Source organism: Gavialis gangeticus, unplaced genomic scaffold (genome assembly GCF_001723915.1).
Source record: "Gavialis gangeticus isolate Ggan-Ray unplaced genomic scaffold, GavGan_comp1, whole genome shotgun sequence".
NCBI lineage: Eukaryota > Metazoa > Chordata > Crocodylia > Gavialidae > Gavialis > Gavialis gangeticus.
The window spans coordinates 86,062,134-86,081,332 of record NW_017729033.1 but is presented as its reverse complement, the minus strand read 5'-3'; the positions used below and the strand labels follow the sequence as shown (position 1 = coordinate 86,081,332).

Below are 19,199 nucleotides of genomic sequence, written 5' to 3'. Positions count from 1 at the left end.
CCCAACCCCGTCTCCTGCCCTCCCCTCCCCTCACTTTCTGCCTTCCCTCCCTCACTCTCTGTTTTTTCCATTCAAATCACTCTATTTGATCGACTGCTCTGTGCCTGTCCTTTCAGAGTATCTGATTAAGTGAGCTCAGGCTCATGAAAGTTTATAAATCTCAGATTTAGTTAGTCTGTAAAGTACATCTCTACCCTGCCTTCTACCTGATATAGGTAAGCACTGCAGAATCAGGCCTTTAACCTGTAGGCTCTTTAGTGGATGCATTACTGACCTACTTGAAGTCAATGCGAGTTTTGTCATTGATTTCACGGGAGCTCAGATATCACTTAGTGTCCTTTATTTGGCTGCAAAATGCCATGTACATCAACAGCATTTCATAAATCATTGGCATCTAGCAGTCTGTAGGCCATCTCATTTCACTTCTGTGAGATGATTGACAATTTGTTGTATTCAATATGATCTTTTGCAGATTATCAAGATAACTCTCATCGTAACACTTTGGATGCAGTAGCATTAGAACAAACAAATGTAAATTTGGAAACTGATGTGGCTTCTGAAACATTGGAAATTAACAGACCATTAATACTGGTGTTACCAACAAGAATACCATGTGAGGTAAGACCTTTAAATAACAAACGCTTACAGATAAATGACAGTTTTCTGCCCCTTCCACTGCTATAAACACTTGCACAGACATCAGTTCTGTGGTGTAGATCACAGGAAAGGAGTACAAATGATAGCATATCTTGGCTGCAGTGGGATTTGTGCTGCCTATGTGTCATAAGTACTTTGTAGTAAGTAGATTGTGCAGTCAATAGATTTTCAAATAATATGGATTTTGGGACAATCCCTGCAGGAGCTTACTTCTATTAAAAATATTTGGTTGGCTATATTTCTGCCTTAATATGCTTCATGGCAGCTTAAAGGACTTCTGTAATGAGATATGACACACCTCTCAGTAAGAATCAGGTTTGGTTTGTAGGAACATATATGCATGCTTTTGGTTGCTGTTCGGCAGGTAAATTAGGGTAAAGCCAACCCTGTGTGATCTACTATAGCTGAAAATAAGGTTAAAAGCCTGCCCATAGTCATAAAAAGTAAAGAAACACATTATTTTTCTCTTATGGAAAAAATCTAGTAATATTCAGTACTCCTGAAACCAGTTTGATTCTACATCTATTACTCTAAAACTAATTCCCATTCTCTTGAAGAATATTACAGTTGGCCACTTTTCAAAAGTATATATTTGAAGATATTATTTCCAGTGGAATGGCCATTAGGGCAGCATTTGACAACGTTTTGCAGCCATGGGCCAGAACAACCCAGCTCAGGTCAAGAACTGCTCTCATTAAAACACTTCCCTCCCCTGACCCTCCCAAGCATGTGTATAGGTACTCTATGCTACCAATCCCTTGGGAGATTGAGAATATTGTAGTATAAATGATTGTGCTATAGAATTGTAACCAAAACCATGGATTTATAATAGAAGTATCCTTTCTACAGAATTATCTGTAGATTCAGAAATTCTTTAGAAAGTCTGTCATTGAATGTAAATTTTGTTGGAGTCTCCTAAGAATGAAAATAGAATAATTATTTTGCAGGGAAAAATTCTAGAAGTATTAAACTGCTTCTCTAAATAAGTAGTTTCTAGGCTGAAAGCACTCCTACATAGACTCAAGACATTCCAGGGAAAATTTTGGCTCTTAGTTTTCACTTGTTGTTTGGCTACAGAAAAATAATAAAAATTATTCTGTTGCAAAGAGCTCAGGAAGACTACAACAGGGCAGAATGTTTTTAACACTATGGATTCCTATTTAAAATCTCTGGGTTTATCATGTGAATCATGTTTGTACACTTAAAAGTGCTAAAATTGTGTGGGACCACAAGGCACCCCTAAAAGTGTCTCAAGGTACCCTGGTTAAGAATCACTGCTCTACTGAAACACAAATATTCCCTTTTGATTAAAATTTCTGGTTAAAAGAGGTAAGAAAAAACAAGCTAAATTGTCTTCTCCCCCACCAATTGTTGAGTAGCCTGGATCACCACATGGAAATAGAAAGAAAGATACTGGTTTGATAGGTTACATGCTTTTTAATGTTTTAAGAGACCAGTAACAGAATTAAAGGTAAGATTAAATTAGCTGACCTGAAGAATAACAATTACAGAAGAGTTCATAGTGAGTGATCTTTCAGGTAAACTTAGGCTTTTTTCTATTCTTAAAAGAATACTTGTTGCCCACTTGCTTTTTTCTGCTGAAAATGTAGAAATTTGCCACATATTAGTAGGCCAAAATCAAAGGTAGCATATAGTACAAAATTACAGGTCTATATGTTAGTACATGCCTGTATAAGTAAGTATAAGCTCATATCACTTGAATGCAGAGAAGGCCGAAGGATGAGGTTATAGTATGAAACACAAGTAAGAGAAAGGTCTAAGAAGCTGGTAGGTAAATTAATGTTAGACTATATCTTATCCATTCTATTTTTGTTGTTTTTCTTCTACAACCCTGCCCATAGTATTTAATGTATTTCTGTTTACTAATATTTACACTGGATTTTTGAGATATAGATGAGGCAGCTTTTAAATCTGACTCATTCTGATCTACAGATCACGGAAGTTCTCTGAAGACCAGATATACCTGTAATTAGAGGACCAGCACAAGACTCTTGCACCACTTCTGTCCCTGTTACTTGTGAGGTCAATTAGGAGGGCTTAAGTGGAAACTAAGTAGTTTAGAGATCTACAAAAGGCAAAAGTCACACTTTACAGACTGGAAATGAATGTTCATATGATCTTAGCCTTGCAGTGAAAAGAATTGCATTATATATTATTTTGGTAAACTGGGTTCAAAATATTACAATAATCCTGTCATTTTTACTTAGTGCAACACTAAAGGATAAATGCATGAAATAACTTTGCAGTTTTTATATACCAGTATTTCAGTTACAAAACTGTTGGTAAAAGAACTTTTCTCACAACTTACATTAAAGTATTTAATTTACATTTCATAGTTTTGGTGAAGGGCTAATGAGGGTGTATTTTAACTTTATAGAACCCTGGTGAAATATTCATTCTATTGAGAGATGAAATAGCTGATGAGACTGTAGAAATTGAATTCATAACAGACAACAAACGAATCAGAATACAACCAGACCTATGGAATGAGAAGGTCAGGTACATGAAAGCTCTAGGTAAGAGGAAAATTCTGTAGCTTTAAATAAATAGAAAACTTTGGTTGTGGACTCTCTTCACTTCTAATGATAAGTAGTTTCACTTCCCATCAGAGACTATTATTATTTTGTAGGTGTTTCCTGTGTATATGTTTTGCATACCAAGCATTATTTTTGTATTAATATACAGACACAAATGCTTGTGATTTATAGGAAACTGGATTTCATTAGTTTGTTTTTGTGTCGTAGAATAGCAGGTGGCAATCTTTAAAATGTCATTGATTGTTAGAAGTCTTAATAATTTTTTTTCTAGAAAATGCAGAGCTAATATTCTTTTCTTATTCCTGTATTAGGCTTAACAAGATGTTTATGTGGTGCATTTGTTTCTTTTTTGATGATCATATGCCTATCTATAGTTCTTACTGATATCTAAAAACATTATCCTTCTTTGCTGGTTTATCATGTTTTACCCCATCTCTGTATATTTCACTCTTGGCTGGCTTCTATGTTTTTCCCCAATCACTTTATCCATAGGTTTAGCAATTCTGTTTTCTTACTTTGCCTGGAGAATAATAAACAATAAGACAACATTTTGCTTTTAAGAGCTCCAGAATGCACAGGTAATGGCCACGCCTACACCCAATTATTGAACTAGAGCTGCCAGCTAAAACATTGCTTTGCAAATTTTCAGCTAGGTATTCAGAGCTTGGTTTACCTCTCCATTGCATGATGTAAATTCCCAAAGGGAATTATATAATATTTTAAAACTATTGCAGCATCACATCAGACAAGAGAAGGATAATCATTTAGACTATGGTTTTCCAGCTTGACTGCCCTGAGTTCAGCCTAAGTACGCAGCCTGGTTTTTCATGTTGCATACTGGTAAATCCAATGATTCCCTTCTAGGCATATGGGATACGTGGCAGTTTCTCCTCACTCCCAGTGGAGATGCACAAGCAGCTTCTTTTTGCTGTAGGGTTCTCAGATCAGCTCCTGCAGGAGTTTTGATCTCTCTTTAAGAAGGTGACTGCAATTAGTGACTTCATTCCTATTACTATAAAGGAGACACTATTCCTTTCCCCTCTTACTGGAGACCATAGATAGCCTTGATGACCTTATTAAAGTGCTACATGGACAATGTCTGGGATCATAATATGACAAAATTGTGAGACAAATGAGTAAATATTGTTATGCCCATGTTACACATTGGGAACTGATAGAAGGAAGTTAAATTATTTGCTCTGGGAGACATGGCTGATCAGCAACAACAGCTCCCAGCTGCCTTCATTCTGTGAAATGCATTCCTGACAATGGGGAATTTAAATGAGTTTGAAAGTTGCCTGATTTATTCAGATGCCTTGAAAGGTCTCCAGTACTGTCATGGCCCAGTGATGATGCAGATCAAGTATGTGCAGTTGCACCCACCATTGAATTGTGTAGTGCATACACAGTGAACTGTCTGCCACTGAAAACTCTTGTTTTGGCTGCTCCCCGACACCCTCTTTTCAAAACCCTTGATCTGCTCCTGCCTACTGAGGATGTGGGAAGTGTCCTGAACTACCATTTCTCAGCCAGAAGGGAATCTTGGTGAGGGTGGGATCTTTCAGGTTACCTGTGCTGTAAGTCCTGCTGACTCCTGAAGGACTCTTCTGCAAGTATCATTGGGTTAAGGAGGAAGGTCAGTGATACAAAACATAGAGCAAAATTGATAAGATCAGAATTTCTTCTCTCTCCCTACTTCCACAAAAAGGCTAGCTTTGCACTTCATTGAACCTTTTAACTAAAAAGTGTGCAGCATCCTGCTGAAGCCTTATAGCCATAGTTTAATGTGGAAAAACCTAAAATGCGTGAAGTTCAGAAATGGCTGTTTTTATTACATGTCTAGCTGATTCCATTTTAAAAAAGGAAAGTAGAATGGATTTGAGGTGGTTGTCATTTTAGTGAAGTAAGACACTTTTCTATTCATTTCATTTTCTTTGATTCTTTACTGCTGCTTTGTTTTTCATGTTTGCCCATTTTATTGTTGTTTTGTGGGGAGAGCTAGGATTTTAAGTAAAATGTGCTACTGCTGGTATGGTACAGCAGGATTCATGGCACAATGAATGCTACTCACTTATAAATGTGCTCATTAAGAGGGCTCATGCTGCATGCATGCATGAAGCAAGTTTTACTTAAGTAACAGACCATACAAATGTGCCTCCTTCCTTAGCTTTCTCTAGGTAAACAACTGGGATGGAAGTAATTAAACTGTAATTTCCACAATCTGGTTGAAACCCAATTTTGAGAGGGTTGTCTACAATTAAGAAAAATGATGAATAGGAAATCTGTAACTTGAAATAAAAGACTGAAATTTTGCTTAATTTGTAGGCATAAGGAAGCTAATTACAGGTCATCAATCCATCAGAGAAAAGGTTGAAATCTAAAACATAATATTTTCAGCACTTTTCTAATTTGAAACTGTACATCGCTATATTGTATAAGGATTTTTAGATATGCATTTTCTTTTGTATCTTTATGTTAAATTGAAAGATGAGGATTAAAAATATAGCATTGAGACATCTGTAGAATGCAAATCTTGATTGTGCCTTTTCTCTGGGAGGGGAAGGGGTGTTATTTCTATGTTTCTTTACTTGCAGCCTGAGACCTGCATTCTGAGATCATAATGTCTTTTGACCTACTATTTTTATTTGTGTTTTTATCAGATTTTCCTGCTGGCCTTGTAAATGTAAATGTCTACTGTGAGGGAGTCATTAAGGCTGTGATGCAGATTGAATACTACACAGCAATAGGGGAGATTGAATGCATACTTAAGAAAGTGGCTGACCCAATAGCTTTTGCTTGTCAGGTAAGTTGACCTCTGTATTGTTACAAAAAAACCCACAAATGTGCCAATATGCAATAAGTGAATTTACAGTATGCTATAAAGACTGCATGTTGATTGCATAATAATGAGCAATGGATCAATAAGCGACGGAGGAAAAGAAGTCAGTCTTTGAGAAGTCTAATGGTAACTAAATCAGACAAGTAAAATGAATCATCTCTATTTAGCTGCTATTATACTTTATGCAGTAACATCAATGTACATGATGCTTTACAGACCCAAAGAACTATGTCCTGGCTCATAGATGATAAAAATAATAATACATAATAATTAAACAATTCCTATCTGTTGCAAAAGTGTAACTGCTGAGTCTATTCCAGAAACAGGAGAAATACTCTTAAATCACAATGTCTGGGAATTGGTGGGGGGATTTAAGACTAAGAACTGGTCCCCAAAATATTATCCCTTCACAAAATAGGATTTTTCTTGGGCTGGCATTGAAAAATTTAAGCTTAGTATATATGGAAAACTCCAGCTTGCCATTCATACACCATGCAGAGCATTCATGAGGCCTGCTAGTTGCCATGCAGATCTTTGTGCGTGTGTAGAAATCAGGATTTGAATCTGGGCTGTACTCAGCCCAATAGACAGCAGTCTGAAGCCTCTGCAGTACCTGCTTTACCAGCAACATGAATAAAACAATACAAAGAGGAAAAGACAGAAATTGAAATATCATTTATCCAATAGTGGGTAGCCCAAGCACACTTGACATGATGTCTATATTGTAATTGCAAAGCAAGAACAAAAGTAATAGTCGGTGTTTGTAGACATTCTCATTTTCCTGTGACAAATTTACCTTATCTACCACCTAAGACATTACACTCATAACAAAAAGATTAATAAAAAATGATGTATTGCATTATTAGCATTCTCTTAAGCACAGTGGTATGTTCTTTCCAAATACAATGTACTTTGCACCTAGAAAAAAGACTTGCTGTACAATGGAAATAAAGTATAGCTTAGAGTGGAAGTGCATCACTTAAAATCTTTGTCATATCTATCATTCTTACAGCTGTATATTAAAGGGTATGTACAGTGAGCTTGATGTGGATTTGACATACAATTATACGTTTAAAAGAGAGGGTTTCATATTGATTTTTAAAAAGATAGCATCCCAGAAATACACTCATGTCTCTTTATGTGAATTTGTTTTGTGCAAATCTGCTTATATGCGACGGCCTTATTTATATCAGAAATTTGCTTTGTGCGAGAAAAATCCGATCTTATGTGAAGTCGGCCAGCAATGAGCTTCCTGCAGACTGGCAGAGTTCCAGCCTGCAGGGAGCTGGGAGGAAGCGGATGGAAAGTGGTGAGATGGGGCGCCATGTGCATGTACAGTACATGCAAGGTTTTTTTGGAATGCAACCCTCGCATAAAGAGAGACCCGAGTATACCATGTCTTTCTTAGACATCTGTAGGAGATTAGTTTTTATTATTTATTATTTTAACCTCCTCACTTATCCAACATGACTACAATTATGTTTGACATGTCACATTTACAAGGTAAAGTAGATAAGCACTTTTATAGACTAACTAAATAAGACATATATATAGAGCACAAGGTTTTGTGAACCCAAGTTAACTTCATCACGTGCTGTGAAAGGATGTGCAGAAAGCACATAAGAAGGAGAGAGAAATTAGAATGCAAAAAATGAGGTGGGGTAGGGGAGAGAGAGAGAGAAAGGGCAAGAGGAGTGCAGTGCTAGAAGAGAAAAGCAAATGAGCACTAAATCCATAGGAACAAAGGGGATCACAAAACCTAATCCAGATAGTAAGAATCCATAGTCCCATACTTACTGTATTGACTTGATTCTAGTTGAGGTTCTGTCCCCACATTTAACATGAGAAAAGCCCCTTGTTTTAGAGTCATGTACAAGGGCCTTGGGGGCACAGGGGGCTATTGTGGCTTGAGCTCTAGTCTCTATCTGGGGTTGGGGCTATAGCCACAGCTGATGCCTGCCCCTGCCCTCCACTGCATCTGTACTTCGCCGTGTCTCCATCCCATGCAGCTTCTGCTCCCCTGACTGCTCTCTCCCTCCCCCTCTTGCTCCATGCTGGCAGTCCACATTCTAGCTTGGGATATGGAGTATAGCACCAGTATGGCCCTGTAGCAGTGAAGTGCAGCCTACACAGCTGCTGTTGGGCCAGACTGAAGCCCTGCTTCATGCCCCAGGCTAGAATAGGGAAAGAGCCTGCCATGCAGAGCAAGGGGAAGGAGAAAATAGGGGATCAGAGGCTGGGGGAGGAGGGAGAAAGGGGAGCTGAAACTGGGGTGGGAGGGGGAGCAGAGACTGGAGGGGAGGGTAGTTGTGGGGGCAGAGGCTGCAGGGGGAGGGGAGAGAAGAGGCTGCAGGGGGAAGGGAGGGGAGAGTAGAAGCTGGGGAAAGGGAGAAAGCAGAGTGGGCAGGGCGGCAGAGGCTTGGGGAGAGGGTCAGGAGGGGAACCAGGGGTAAAAGGGAAAGCGGGAGCCTGAGGCTGCAGAGAGGGGCAGGCAAAGGACAGAGGTGGCAGTGATGAGACACGAGCAGGGGGTAAGTTGCTTCACCTCCCCATTCCATCTGCCCCCCCCCCACTACCTGCCCCCATGCAGCAGTTGAGGGGATGAATTAAGGTTGACCTCCCCCAATAATTCGATTCTATACATGGAAAATTATAATAAATTTATAAATATTCCAAGTATAGAATAGAATTAGTTGGGGGTCATCTCAAATTCTGGGTCATCTTAGATTTCAGTAAATACAGTAACCTTTCTTGTTCTGCAGTTTCCCATTCAACTGGTTTTTAAATTTTCTTTACAATATTTTTGCCTGAGAACAGCAATCCTGAGGAGTGGTCAGATAGGTTGAAGTGTTCTGTCACAGGCTTTTGTGTCTTTCTGCATCTGATGTCAAATTTGTGTTCATTCATTCTTACATGTAGCAATCACCCTGTCTGTCCGATGTAGACAGCAGAGAGGCATTGTAGGCAGGTGATGGCGCATATGATGTTTGTCAAATTGCAGGTGAATTAACTTTGGATGATGTACTTATTGTTATCAGGTCCAACGGTCATTGAATTATAGAAAATTATGGTTGGAAGGGACCTCAAGAGGTCATGTAGTCCAACCCCTTACTCAAAGCAGGACCATCCTCAAATAGATCATTTCAGCCAGGGCTTTGTCAAGCTGGAACTTTAAAACCTCCAAGGAGATTCCACCACCTCTCCAGGTAACTTGTTCCAGTGCTTCACTTTGCTCCTAGTGAGAAAGTTTGTCCTGATATCTAACCTAAACTTTTCTTGCTGCAGCTTGGAACCATTGCTCCTTGTTTTGTTACCTGCCACCACTAAGCACAGTCTAGCTCCATCCTCTTTGGAACCACCCTTCAGGTAGTTGAAGGCTGCTATTAAATCCCCCTCAGTCTTCTCTTCTCTGGACTGGACAAACCCAGTTCCCGCAGCCTCTCAAAAGTCATATGCCCCAGCCCGCTAACCATTTGATGATTTGGTCTGTATTGCTATGGGGACACAGCAGGCATTTGGATCCATTACACGGCCTGGTGCCTTGGTGAGGATGCCAGTTGGTTAGTCTTTGGTTTGAGAGAAGCCATTTGAGCTTGGAGGGGCTGTCTGTAGGCCAGGATAGGTATGTCCCCAAACACTACCTTAAGATGATCATCCTTTACCAGGAGGGGTTGGAAGTCATTCATGATTTATCTTAGGTGTTTGAGCTGGGGGTTCCAGGTGACAGCGAGTGCATCTACACAAGACACTAACTGCACAGTAGTCTAATGCTACTGTGCAGTAGTGTGCAGGGCAAAAACCAGGCTAATATGCTGTTGCACAGTAGCATTAGGCTATTGCGCAGTTAGCATCAGTAAAAGCCATGTGCTGGTCCTATTGTGCAGTAGTGCCAGTTGCTGTGCATTGATTTAGTACTCAGTTATACAAGTACTAAACTTAATGCATAGTAACTACGGTGCGTTAATGAATGTGTAGATGCACCCAGCCAGATAGATTCTGTTGTCCTTGTTCTTGTCCCAGGGCTGGTACTGTAGCAGGTCAGAGTGAGGTTCTGAATCTGGATTTCTTCATCTGAGTGACTACAGTGTTGCAGGAATCCCTGCTCCAGATCCTTAAGGTGTTCATCCCAGTTGTTGGGGTTAGAGCAGGTGTAGTTGTAACACAGAGTTGGGTGTAGATGATGGATCTAATGGTGTTCTCAATATAAAAGTAGGTGGCATGAAGATAGTTGTGGTGGTTAGTAGGTTTCTGATACAATGTGGTGGCTATGTGGCCACTGCAAACTGTCACTGCAGTGTCAAGGAAATGAATCTGCTGCGTGGAATATTTCAGAGGTAAAATAGTGAAATTTCTCTAGAGATTCCCTTCCATGTGTCCATATTATGAAGACGTAATCAATATACTTGAGGTATACAAGGGGGATGACAGGGCAGCTGTGAAGGAAGTGAACTTGAAGTTCTGTCATAAATATAGTTTCATAGTGCTTGGGGTCAGAAGGGACCTAAACAGATCATCAGGTCCATTCCAGAGCCTGGCAGCCCTAACTGTAAAGTAATCACTCCTGATGTCTAGCCTGAACCTTGTCTCTAACAATTTGTGGCCATTATTCCTAGTAACCCCGGGTGGTGCCTGAGGGAACAGAGCCTCCCCCAGTTCCTGCTGGTCCCCCCTGGTGAGTTTGTAAATGGCCACCAGATCCCCTCTCAGCCTTCTCTTGTGGAGGCTGAATAGATTCAGGCCCTTTAACCTCTCCTTGTAGGGCCTGCCCTGCTGCCCCTGACCATTTGAGTGGCCTTCCTCTGGACCCTCTCAACGCTAGCCACATCCCTCTTGAAGTGCAGTGCCCAGAACTGCATGCAGTACTCCAGCTGCGGCCTGACCAGTGCTGCATAGAGGGAAAGGATCACCTCCCTGGACCTGCTTGTGATGCATCTGTAGATGCACGACAAGGTGCAGTTGGCCTTACTGACCGCTTCCTCGCGTTGGCAGCTCATGTTCATCCTGGAGTCAACAATAACTCCAAGATCCCATTCTGCCACTGTTTTGACAAAAGGGGTGTTCCCCAGCCTATATGTTGGCATACTAGGGAACCATAATGTGTGCCCATGGCAATGCCATTTGTTTGTAGGTATAGGAAGTACCCAAACCTGAAATAATTGCTTGCAAGGACAAAGTGTGAGAACTGAAAAGAAACAGAAGCAGTTTTCTTGTTCTTTATGGCTTGTAATCCATCATTATGAGGAATGTTGGTGCATAGAGACATGACATTCATGACAGCTAATATGTCAGTTTCTGGAAGTTTGTCAATGGAGCCCAGTTTCTGTAAGAAATCTGTGGTGTCTTTCAAATAGCTGGCAGTTCCAATGGCATAAGGGAATAGGATATGGTGAACATATCCAGAAACTTCCTCCATGATGGTGTAAATACCAAAGACAGTGGGGCATCCTGAATTGCCAGGTTTATGAATCTTGGGTAATAAACAAAGGTTGCCTAGCCTAGGTTCCCAGGAGGTAGAAGCAGTAGTCCTTTCCTGCATTTCCACAGGCAGCTTCTTTAAGAGTTTATCTGGTTCCTCCTGGTATTGTGCCATGGGGTCTTCTGTCAGGAGTTGGTAAAATTCTGTATTGGAAAGTTGTCTCTTGGCTTCCTGTATTGGGAAGTTGTCTCTTGGCTTCCTGTATATACTCTGTTTTGTCCATGACAGCAGTGCACACCCCTTATCAGCAAGTTGTATGATAATGTCCAGGTTGTTTTTAAAGCTGAGCATGGCTCTCCCCTCCACAAAATTAAGATTGTATCATTAAAGGTTGGGGAGGGGAGGTTTGGCAATCTCAGCATGGGCATGGAGGCAGACACAATTTACATACAGATCCAGATTGGAACTCTGGCAAATACAAAATAAACTACAGAATTATTCCTTGCAGAACAGTATGTGCACCAGGAAATACCTGGTATTCATAGTGCTGTGAATAACCGCTTTTTTTAAAATGAGCTCTTAACCTTTATTCACCTGAATAATAAGCAGGGTTATAAATTTGTAGCCACTGTATATTGTCTCTGAATTTTGTTTGCTCAGGGTTAGTGTTGGAAGCATAAAGATTATTGCCAGGAGATTTTTCCTAATCAGTTACATGGTATTATCCACACATGATATCATGACTGTTCTGTGGTAAAAGTGACAATGCAAAATCTGGTTTTTGTTGTCATTGTTTTAATGATGCACAATGGACTGTGAAGCAATGTAAATGCACTAGATAAATACCTGAACTACACACCTCAGTCTTTCAGGTTCCTTTAACCTCTTATGTAGAGATGATTGAATGGTAGCAGAATACGTTATAAAGGTGCAATTTAGAGAACATGATCTACACTAGTCTTATAAATATATTCACATAAATAAAGCCAAAACAACACAGAACAGAATTAGTATTCCCATCAAGTAGCAACAGTATTAGTAACATTTATTTAACCAGGATAATTAAAACCTTGGAGACTAGCATCTTATTTACAAAGGCATCCTGGGGCAGTAGCAGGTTATCTATGCAGAGTAACAATAAAACACAATAGAAAATAAAATGTAAAAAAAGTACAGAAGCTTACAGCAATTATTGATCAAAGCAACATTGTGTGAGGTAAAGAAAAGTTAGTTTCTCATGAATGTTTTCAATTTGAGGAGTAGCTAATAAATCTCTTAATGGAAGCAAATTAGTCCACTTATATTGTGTTTGGGCAGTACAGTTTTATGGAACAGTATCCTCTCTTGCTGACCTTTCACGTTAGTAATGAATGACAGAGATTTTTAGGTCACTGCCCACTAAACATAGGATTCAAGTTAATGACTGATGGACAAATCAAGATTTATATCTAGGTCTCCAGAGGTGAGAAGCTACTACAGTGCTGCACCATTCCACACATTTCATTTACCTCTTTTGATTGGGATCACAATCCAGAGATTTAAAATTGGATCTGATAAACATTTTAATTTTTTTTTAAGTTTTAAGATTTTTTTTAGAAATGAAAACATATAATGAAAAAATGGTATTTTTGCAAGGCGGTTTTCTGTTGGGCAAAATATGAAACCCATTTCCATATTTTTAAGAATTTATGGAAACATAAAAATGACATTGATAGCATATAGAGTAAAAAACTGCAAGAGGAAAAAACTGAGAAACATTAATAAGGGGATCCATTTTGAACACTTTAAAACAAACAAAAAAAACCTTTGAAATTTTGAACGTATATATAAAAATAGATTTTCATTCTTGGGTATCCCCAGTAGCTTTAGGCTGTGGCATGGTAGTGAGTGCTGAAAAGACCTGGTATCAAAGCCCACAGGTGGCAACATATGCTAAGGATTTACTCATTAATTTTGTGTTCGCTCACTTCCGTACAATACTGCATCAGAGAAACTTTCCAGGGGAACACGTCTTGTTATACTGACTCCTGATGTAGAGACATGATCATACAATTGTTGCGCTTCATAATTAAAGTTCTGTTTATTTTTCTTTGTATAATTTTTATTTATTTATCATTTCAACATTTTTTGAAAGTGTATGCCGTGTTGATTTTTTCCCTTGTTAATTTGTACCACATACAAATATTGATCTAATTATTTAGATACTAGGTTGGGTTGTCTGTCTGTCCCTGAACATACAAAAATCAGCTCCTTCTTTTTCTATAGAAGGTGATATGAAATAATTATATGACATATTTAGTGACATTCTCTACGTGATGATGTGTATCGTACCACCTGTACTCCATCCACTAATTTATATAATTTAAGATGAATTTTCAATTTGACTCCTTAAATAACAAGGAGCTGCCATTTTAAAATATCTTCTTTTCTTCCTACTATGGAATCTGCCTTGGAAATTCCAAAGACTTTTATGGATAATAGGTAAATTTTTCAGTAGCATCATGATTTATGTACTCAAATTCCATTTGTCAAATGTGACTTAAGCAATCAGGAGCCAATGATAGAAAGTACATAGAAGCTGTTCAAGCATGGCTGATCTAAATAAAAATATGACCTTTGTAATGCTGCAAAAGGCTCTGAAAAAGATGCCTACTTAATAAGCAAGTACTGATTGGAGAAATGAAGCATCCAATCCTGTTCATACATATTACTAATAGTCTTTGATTCAAGAAAATACCTAAGTGCACACTTAGCTTTAAGTACGTACTTAATTCCTTTCGACTTCAACAAGACCTAAGCTTGTGAATCAAGTACCTGCTTAACAACTGCTTTCTTGAGGTTTTGAGGAGGGGGAGCACTCCTAACCCGAAACTCCATGCTCCTAGCTGAGCTGCTGCCAGTGCACATGCTCTGCCTGCCCAGGTTATTCCTCTAAAAGCGGCAGTAGCTGGGACTTGTTTGGAGATCCTGACATGGGAAAGGGGGGCACCATGGGAATGGTGGGTAATTCTGGTGCCCCTCCTGACTTGGTGCCCAGGGTGGATGACCCTCTCACCCACCCCCTAGTTAGACTATTGCAAACAGCATATGTCAGGGGGCTCCAAACAAAGAGAGCTAATAAACAAGCTATTCAAAGTTAAATTGGCAGGAGACAGAGGATGTACTATAAAAGCCCTTGCTCTGAATCTTTGCCATTGGAAGATAACCTTTTCTGTGATTAGGTGGGTCCAGCTGGCTTTGGAACCATATTTTATTTCCAGCGTAGCACAAACTATAGTGCTAGTAGTCCTACAATCAGTAGTATTTGCAGATTGTATTCTGGTTAAAGCAGTGTACTTAGATATGATGGGGTGAGTTTTTTTTAACTTATTTCTAAAAATAGAAGTTACCTGATAGTGCAAATTAGTACTTTTTATGGGTGAGCAGATTTTACGTTTCTAGAGTTTAGTGGGACTTGAATGTCCCATTGCCTGTCTTGCTATCTGTTTTTGTTTTCCTCTTTCATTTTTCTGCCACATCCTGGTTTAATAACATCTCTGATTGTTATTAAAATGGTTAACTTGTATGAAGATGCAGCTGAATTTGCCAAGTAATTCAAATGGGGAAGTAACCTGAAAATTAAAAATATCTTTATGATTATATAATTAAATTGGTTTTATTCAATATTGTATATAGGCTTTCCAGTCTGAAACAGAAATCAATTTAATTGTATAAAAATAAATAACAAAGAAAATTACTACACTACTTTGCAATCATATAAACTGTGGTGGTCTCTCTGGCCAATTTGCTGTGTATTAGGGGAAGCTGTAGTAACCTGTTGGTATTTTGGGCCATGGACAAGTATTCATTTCTAGTGTTAAGAATTTCTGTGAAATTGTTACCTCTAGGAAAATTGGTCAGGAATTAGAGTATACAGGTGTTTCTGCCTCCTGCCTGGAGAGCTACACAAGCAAGCTCTTTAGCCAGGGGATACTATGGAGCTGCTTCTGCTTCTTGGGTCACCTTGCCCTTAGGTGAACCCATTAATAGCCTGCATTCTTCTCTACTGGGGAAGGGAGCAGGCTGTCAAGTGACAGTAGTCACTTGACAATGCTTCTGCTTATTATGAACCACAGTGACCAGGAAGCTGGAACTGTCTGTTTCCCATTTCTGCCATGGGAGAATAGCCCCCTCCCTGTGCACTCCTCTGGTTCAACCTGGAGGAGTCTACAGGACAGAAGGCTGCTGTGTCCATGGCAGGAACCCTTCTGGGGCTCAGGGAAGGTTCCTGTGGCAGGAAAATTCCCCCCATTCCCTGCAGTCATCCAGGGCAGGATGCCACTGTGCCCATGGTAGGAACCCTCAGTTGATTGGTAGGATGATTTTGGGGAAGCATTTTCCCAGGGGCTGTGGCAGGGCTCCAGCCCTAGGTGCACTTACCTCTCTGTTGTGTACTGCAGAGCTCCAGGAGGGTTTCTGTCAAGAAAAAATGCCCCCAACCCCTTACCTCCCCTCATGCCCCCTCTCTAGCCAAAGCCCTTTAAGGAACAGTTTGGATTTTACAGACATGGGCATCTGGGTGCAATATAGAATCCTTATCTAGGGTTGGACTGTATAAATAAACTGAAAAAGGGGAGGTGCTCTAGATGGATGGTGGGTGGGTGTCTGGAGCTGGATTTATTTGGATATGGTGGGGTGTCCCTTTATTAGCCTGGCTCAGAAGCCAACTTCCTCGTAAAAGCTAAGCCATCCTTAGTTCGCATTTCCCATCTGTTTATTTTTACATACAAAAGACTTATCCCCATGGCAAACAAAACATGCAATAACATAACAAATGTACAAATAACAAACAAAAGTAAAACCTCAGGTCTTTCCTCAGACCTAGAGAGAGGCCACCTAGGCTCTGTGCTTTCCCCTCAGCATACTAACCTCCTTTCTCCCTCTTCCTGTCTCCCAGCTACCCTCCCTGGGAGCTTTTAACTTCCCCTGGGGCTAGCCAATCATCCCTGTCAGCTGGCCCAGGGCTCCTAAGGAAACTGTACCTTCCTAAGCCCCTGTAGCTGGGCTCTAGCCCCTGAGCCATGCACCCTGTTACAGTGGGTATACCAGACTTCTCTGACTCCAGCTATTAGCCTTACTTGGAACCTAGAGATTCTGTTTTTCTGACTTGTCAGTTTGTTGTTTATTGACTTTGCTAAGCGTTTTCTCCCCCAACCTGTGGCTGAAAGAAAGAAATGTGCCTGACTCCTAGAGTACTGAAAGAACTAGGTCTTGCATCTACAAAGGGATTTAGGCAAAGGGACAAGGTGGTCTGTCCTATTAAGAGGTGGCAGCCAGCTTTGGGGAAGCTGCTAATAAGGGACTGACTTACTGGACGCTTAAGAAACCCTGGAGAGGAAAGCAGGGACAGACTGTGAAGAAGCAGTGTGAAGAGTAGGAGATAGCAAGCTGTGGGCTGAACCTCTTGTTCTATGGGGTGGGGCAGGATACTGTCCGGAGAGCCAGAGCCAAAGGGGTTCCCTTCTCAATGTCCAGGATAGGACAGCAGGTTTTTGTTACTTGTTTTGTTTGTTTGAAGAACTGTTTTATCTTCAGAGACTAGCTGAGAGCTATCCAGGGAAGCAAGGCTTCCCTGAATTGTTTTTGTAATTTTGCTTACGTAGAATAAGATGCTACATTCCTCCCAAATAAGGGTGTGTTGTTAAGGAATATACAAAGGAATATCATGAAAACATAGGGACAAAAATAAGAAAAGCAAAGACCAAAGTAATTTACAGCTGGCAAGAAATGTTAGAGACAAAAAGGAGTTCTACAAATGTGATGAAAAGAAAAGAAAAAAAAAAGGAAAAACCATGTGTCTGCTGCTCAGTGCAGGAACTGAACTATTAAAAAAGAGATATAGTTGCTTGACACTTATCTTACTTCAGTCTTCACAACAACAGCAAAAAGATGTAACTGGAGAGTTAGCAAAATTAATTTGAAAAAAAAGAAGACAGGCTACGGATCTTGATAAGGAAAGAGCACATCCAAGGGCTTTTGACAAATTTAAATGAATTTAAGTTATCATGTCCTGATGAAATTCACTCCCAGGTGGTGAAGGAACCAGCTGAAGAAATCTCAGATTTCTGGTGGTCAGTAGTGTAAATTGGGGTGGGAGAGCAGGAATACCTGTCTCAGACACCAACATAGTAGGGATGCCAGCATTACACCCTCACACCACAGAATACATGCACAGGCAGCAGCACCAGCATCAGCCCCACGGGGTTGCCCTTGCAGATGCATGGTTAGATTATGCTGTGGTTGCTGCAGCAGCAGCAGCAGCTGGGAACTCTTTTTGAGTCCCCAGCATAGGTAAGATTCCCACGCAACTCTCCCCCTCAATATGCTCTTGGAATTCCTTCCCCCTGACTTTCACTGGTACCTCCATACTCTCCCCCAGGGTTTGCCCAGGGTGCAAACCCTACTCCTTACACTTCTGCTGCTGGCAATACTATTTGTATGTTTTTGGATAACAGGCATTGTCCCAAAGGCACGGAAAAGATCCAACATAGCACCCTTCTTTAAAAAGGGAGAAAAAGAGGTCAGTCAGCTTGACTTCAATGCCTGGGAAGTTACTAGAGCAAATAATAAAATAGTCAGTATGTAATAATTGAAAAAGAAAGGTCATTCTCCAGATCACTAGCAGCCAACATGGAACTTTTAAGAATGAAGCATGTCAAACAAACTTGATTTCCTTCTTTGGTAGGGTAACCAGATGAAGGGAATGTGGTAGACATTAGTAAAGCTTTCACCATGGTCTTAAATTACATTCTTATAAGCACGCTGTAGAAATATGGGCTAGGTAGACTTTTTGTTAGTTGGATATGATATGTAACTGGTTGAATAACAGCAAGAGATCACTTTTGGATGTTCTACAAAGGTCTTTTCTGGGTCCAGTGCTAGAAGGTATGCTGGATCATAAACTCAGCATGAATGAATTTGTCATAATATAAGCAAATCCAAGTTGGGGTTGCATTAATAAAAGCATTCTAAGCAGTATTCATGAGATGCTAGTACCACTCTACTCAGTGCTGGTTAGGGTTCAAATAGAGAATTATATCTAAGATTAAATGCTATAATTTTGAGAGGGATGTAAAGAAACTGAAAAGGTCTGAGGTCAGCAACAGAGATGTTATTTGGGAACCAAGCTGTATAAGGAAATGATGAAAGAATAAAGTATGGTTAGCCTGGAGAGAAGAAGGTTAAGGGGGGATTTGATAGCAATTTTCAAACATTTGAAAAGTACCATAAAGAAGATGAAGGAAATATATTTTCCCTTATTATGGAGGGCAGAACATGTGGCAGTTGATTTAACCAGCAGTAGAGCAGATTTAGATCGAATCTCAGGAGAAAACTTCCCAACTGTAAGAGCAGTAGGACAGTGGAACTAGCTACTTAGGGAAGTTGTAGAATCTCCTTAATTGGAGGTTTTCAAGAAGAGACACCAAGTCCAACAAGGCATCCCCCCTGGTGGGGCTGTGCACCTCCTGGGTTAGATGAAGGTCCTGGACTCTCTCCAAGAACCTACGTGAGCGCTCGGACCTGGCCGACTGCTCTTCCCAGCAGATGTCTGGGAAGTTCAGGTCCCCCATGACTACCACATCCTTAGCTTTTGCTACCTCGGTGAGCTGACCCAAGAATTCCTGGTCAAGCTCCTCTGTTTGGGTAGGGGGTCTATAGTAGACTCCCACCAATAGGTCCCTTTCCCCTC

The 19,199-nt window shown here is 40.3% G+C and overlaps 1 protein-coding gene across 2 annotated transcripts in view; it reads left to right on the top strand.

The window, feature by feature from the left end:
- The window catches only part of BANK1 (B-cell scaffold protein with ankyrin repeats 1), a 457,231-nt gene that overhangs the window by 135,780 nt on the left and 302,252 nt on the right, over positions 1–19,199 (top strand). For both annotated transcript variants that reach the window (XM_019526509.1, XM_019526510.1), the window contains exons 4-6: positions 473–618; positions 3,056–3,194; positions 5,876–6,018. In XM_019526509.1, the coding sequence (XP_019382054.1) occupies positions 473–618; positions 3,056–3,194; positions 5,876–6,018 (428 nt within the window). The remainder of the gene's footprint in view (positions 1–472; positions 619–3,055; positions 3,195–5,875; positions 6,019–19,199) is intronic.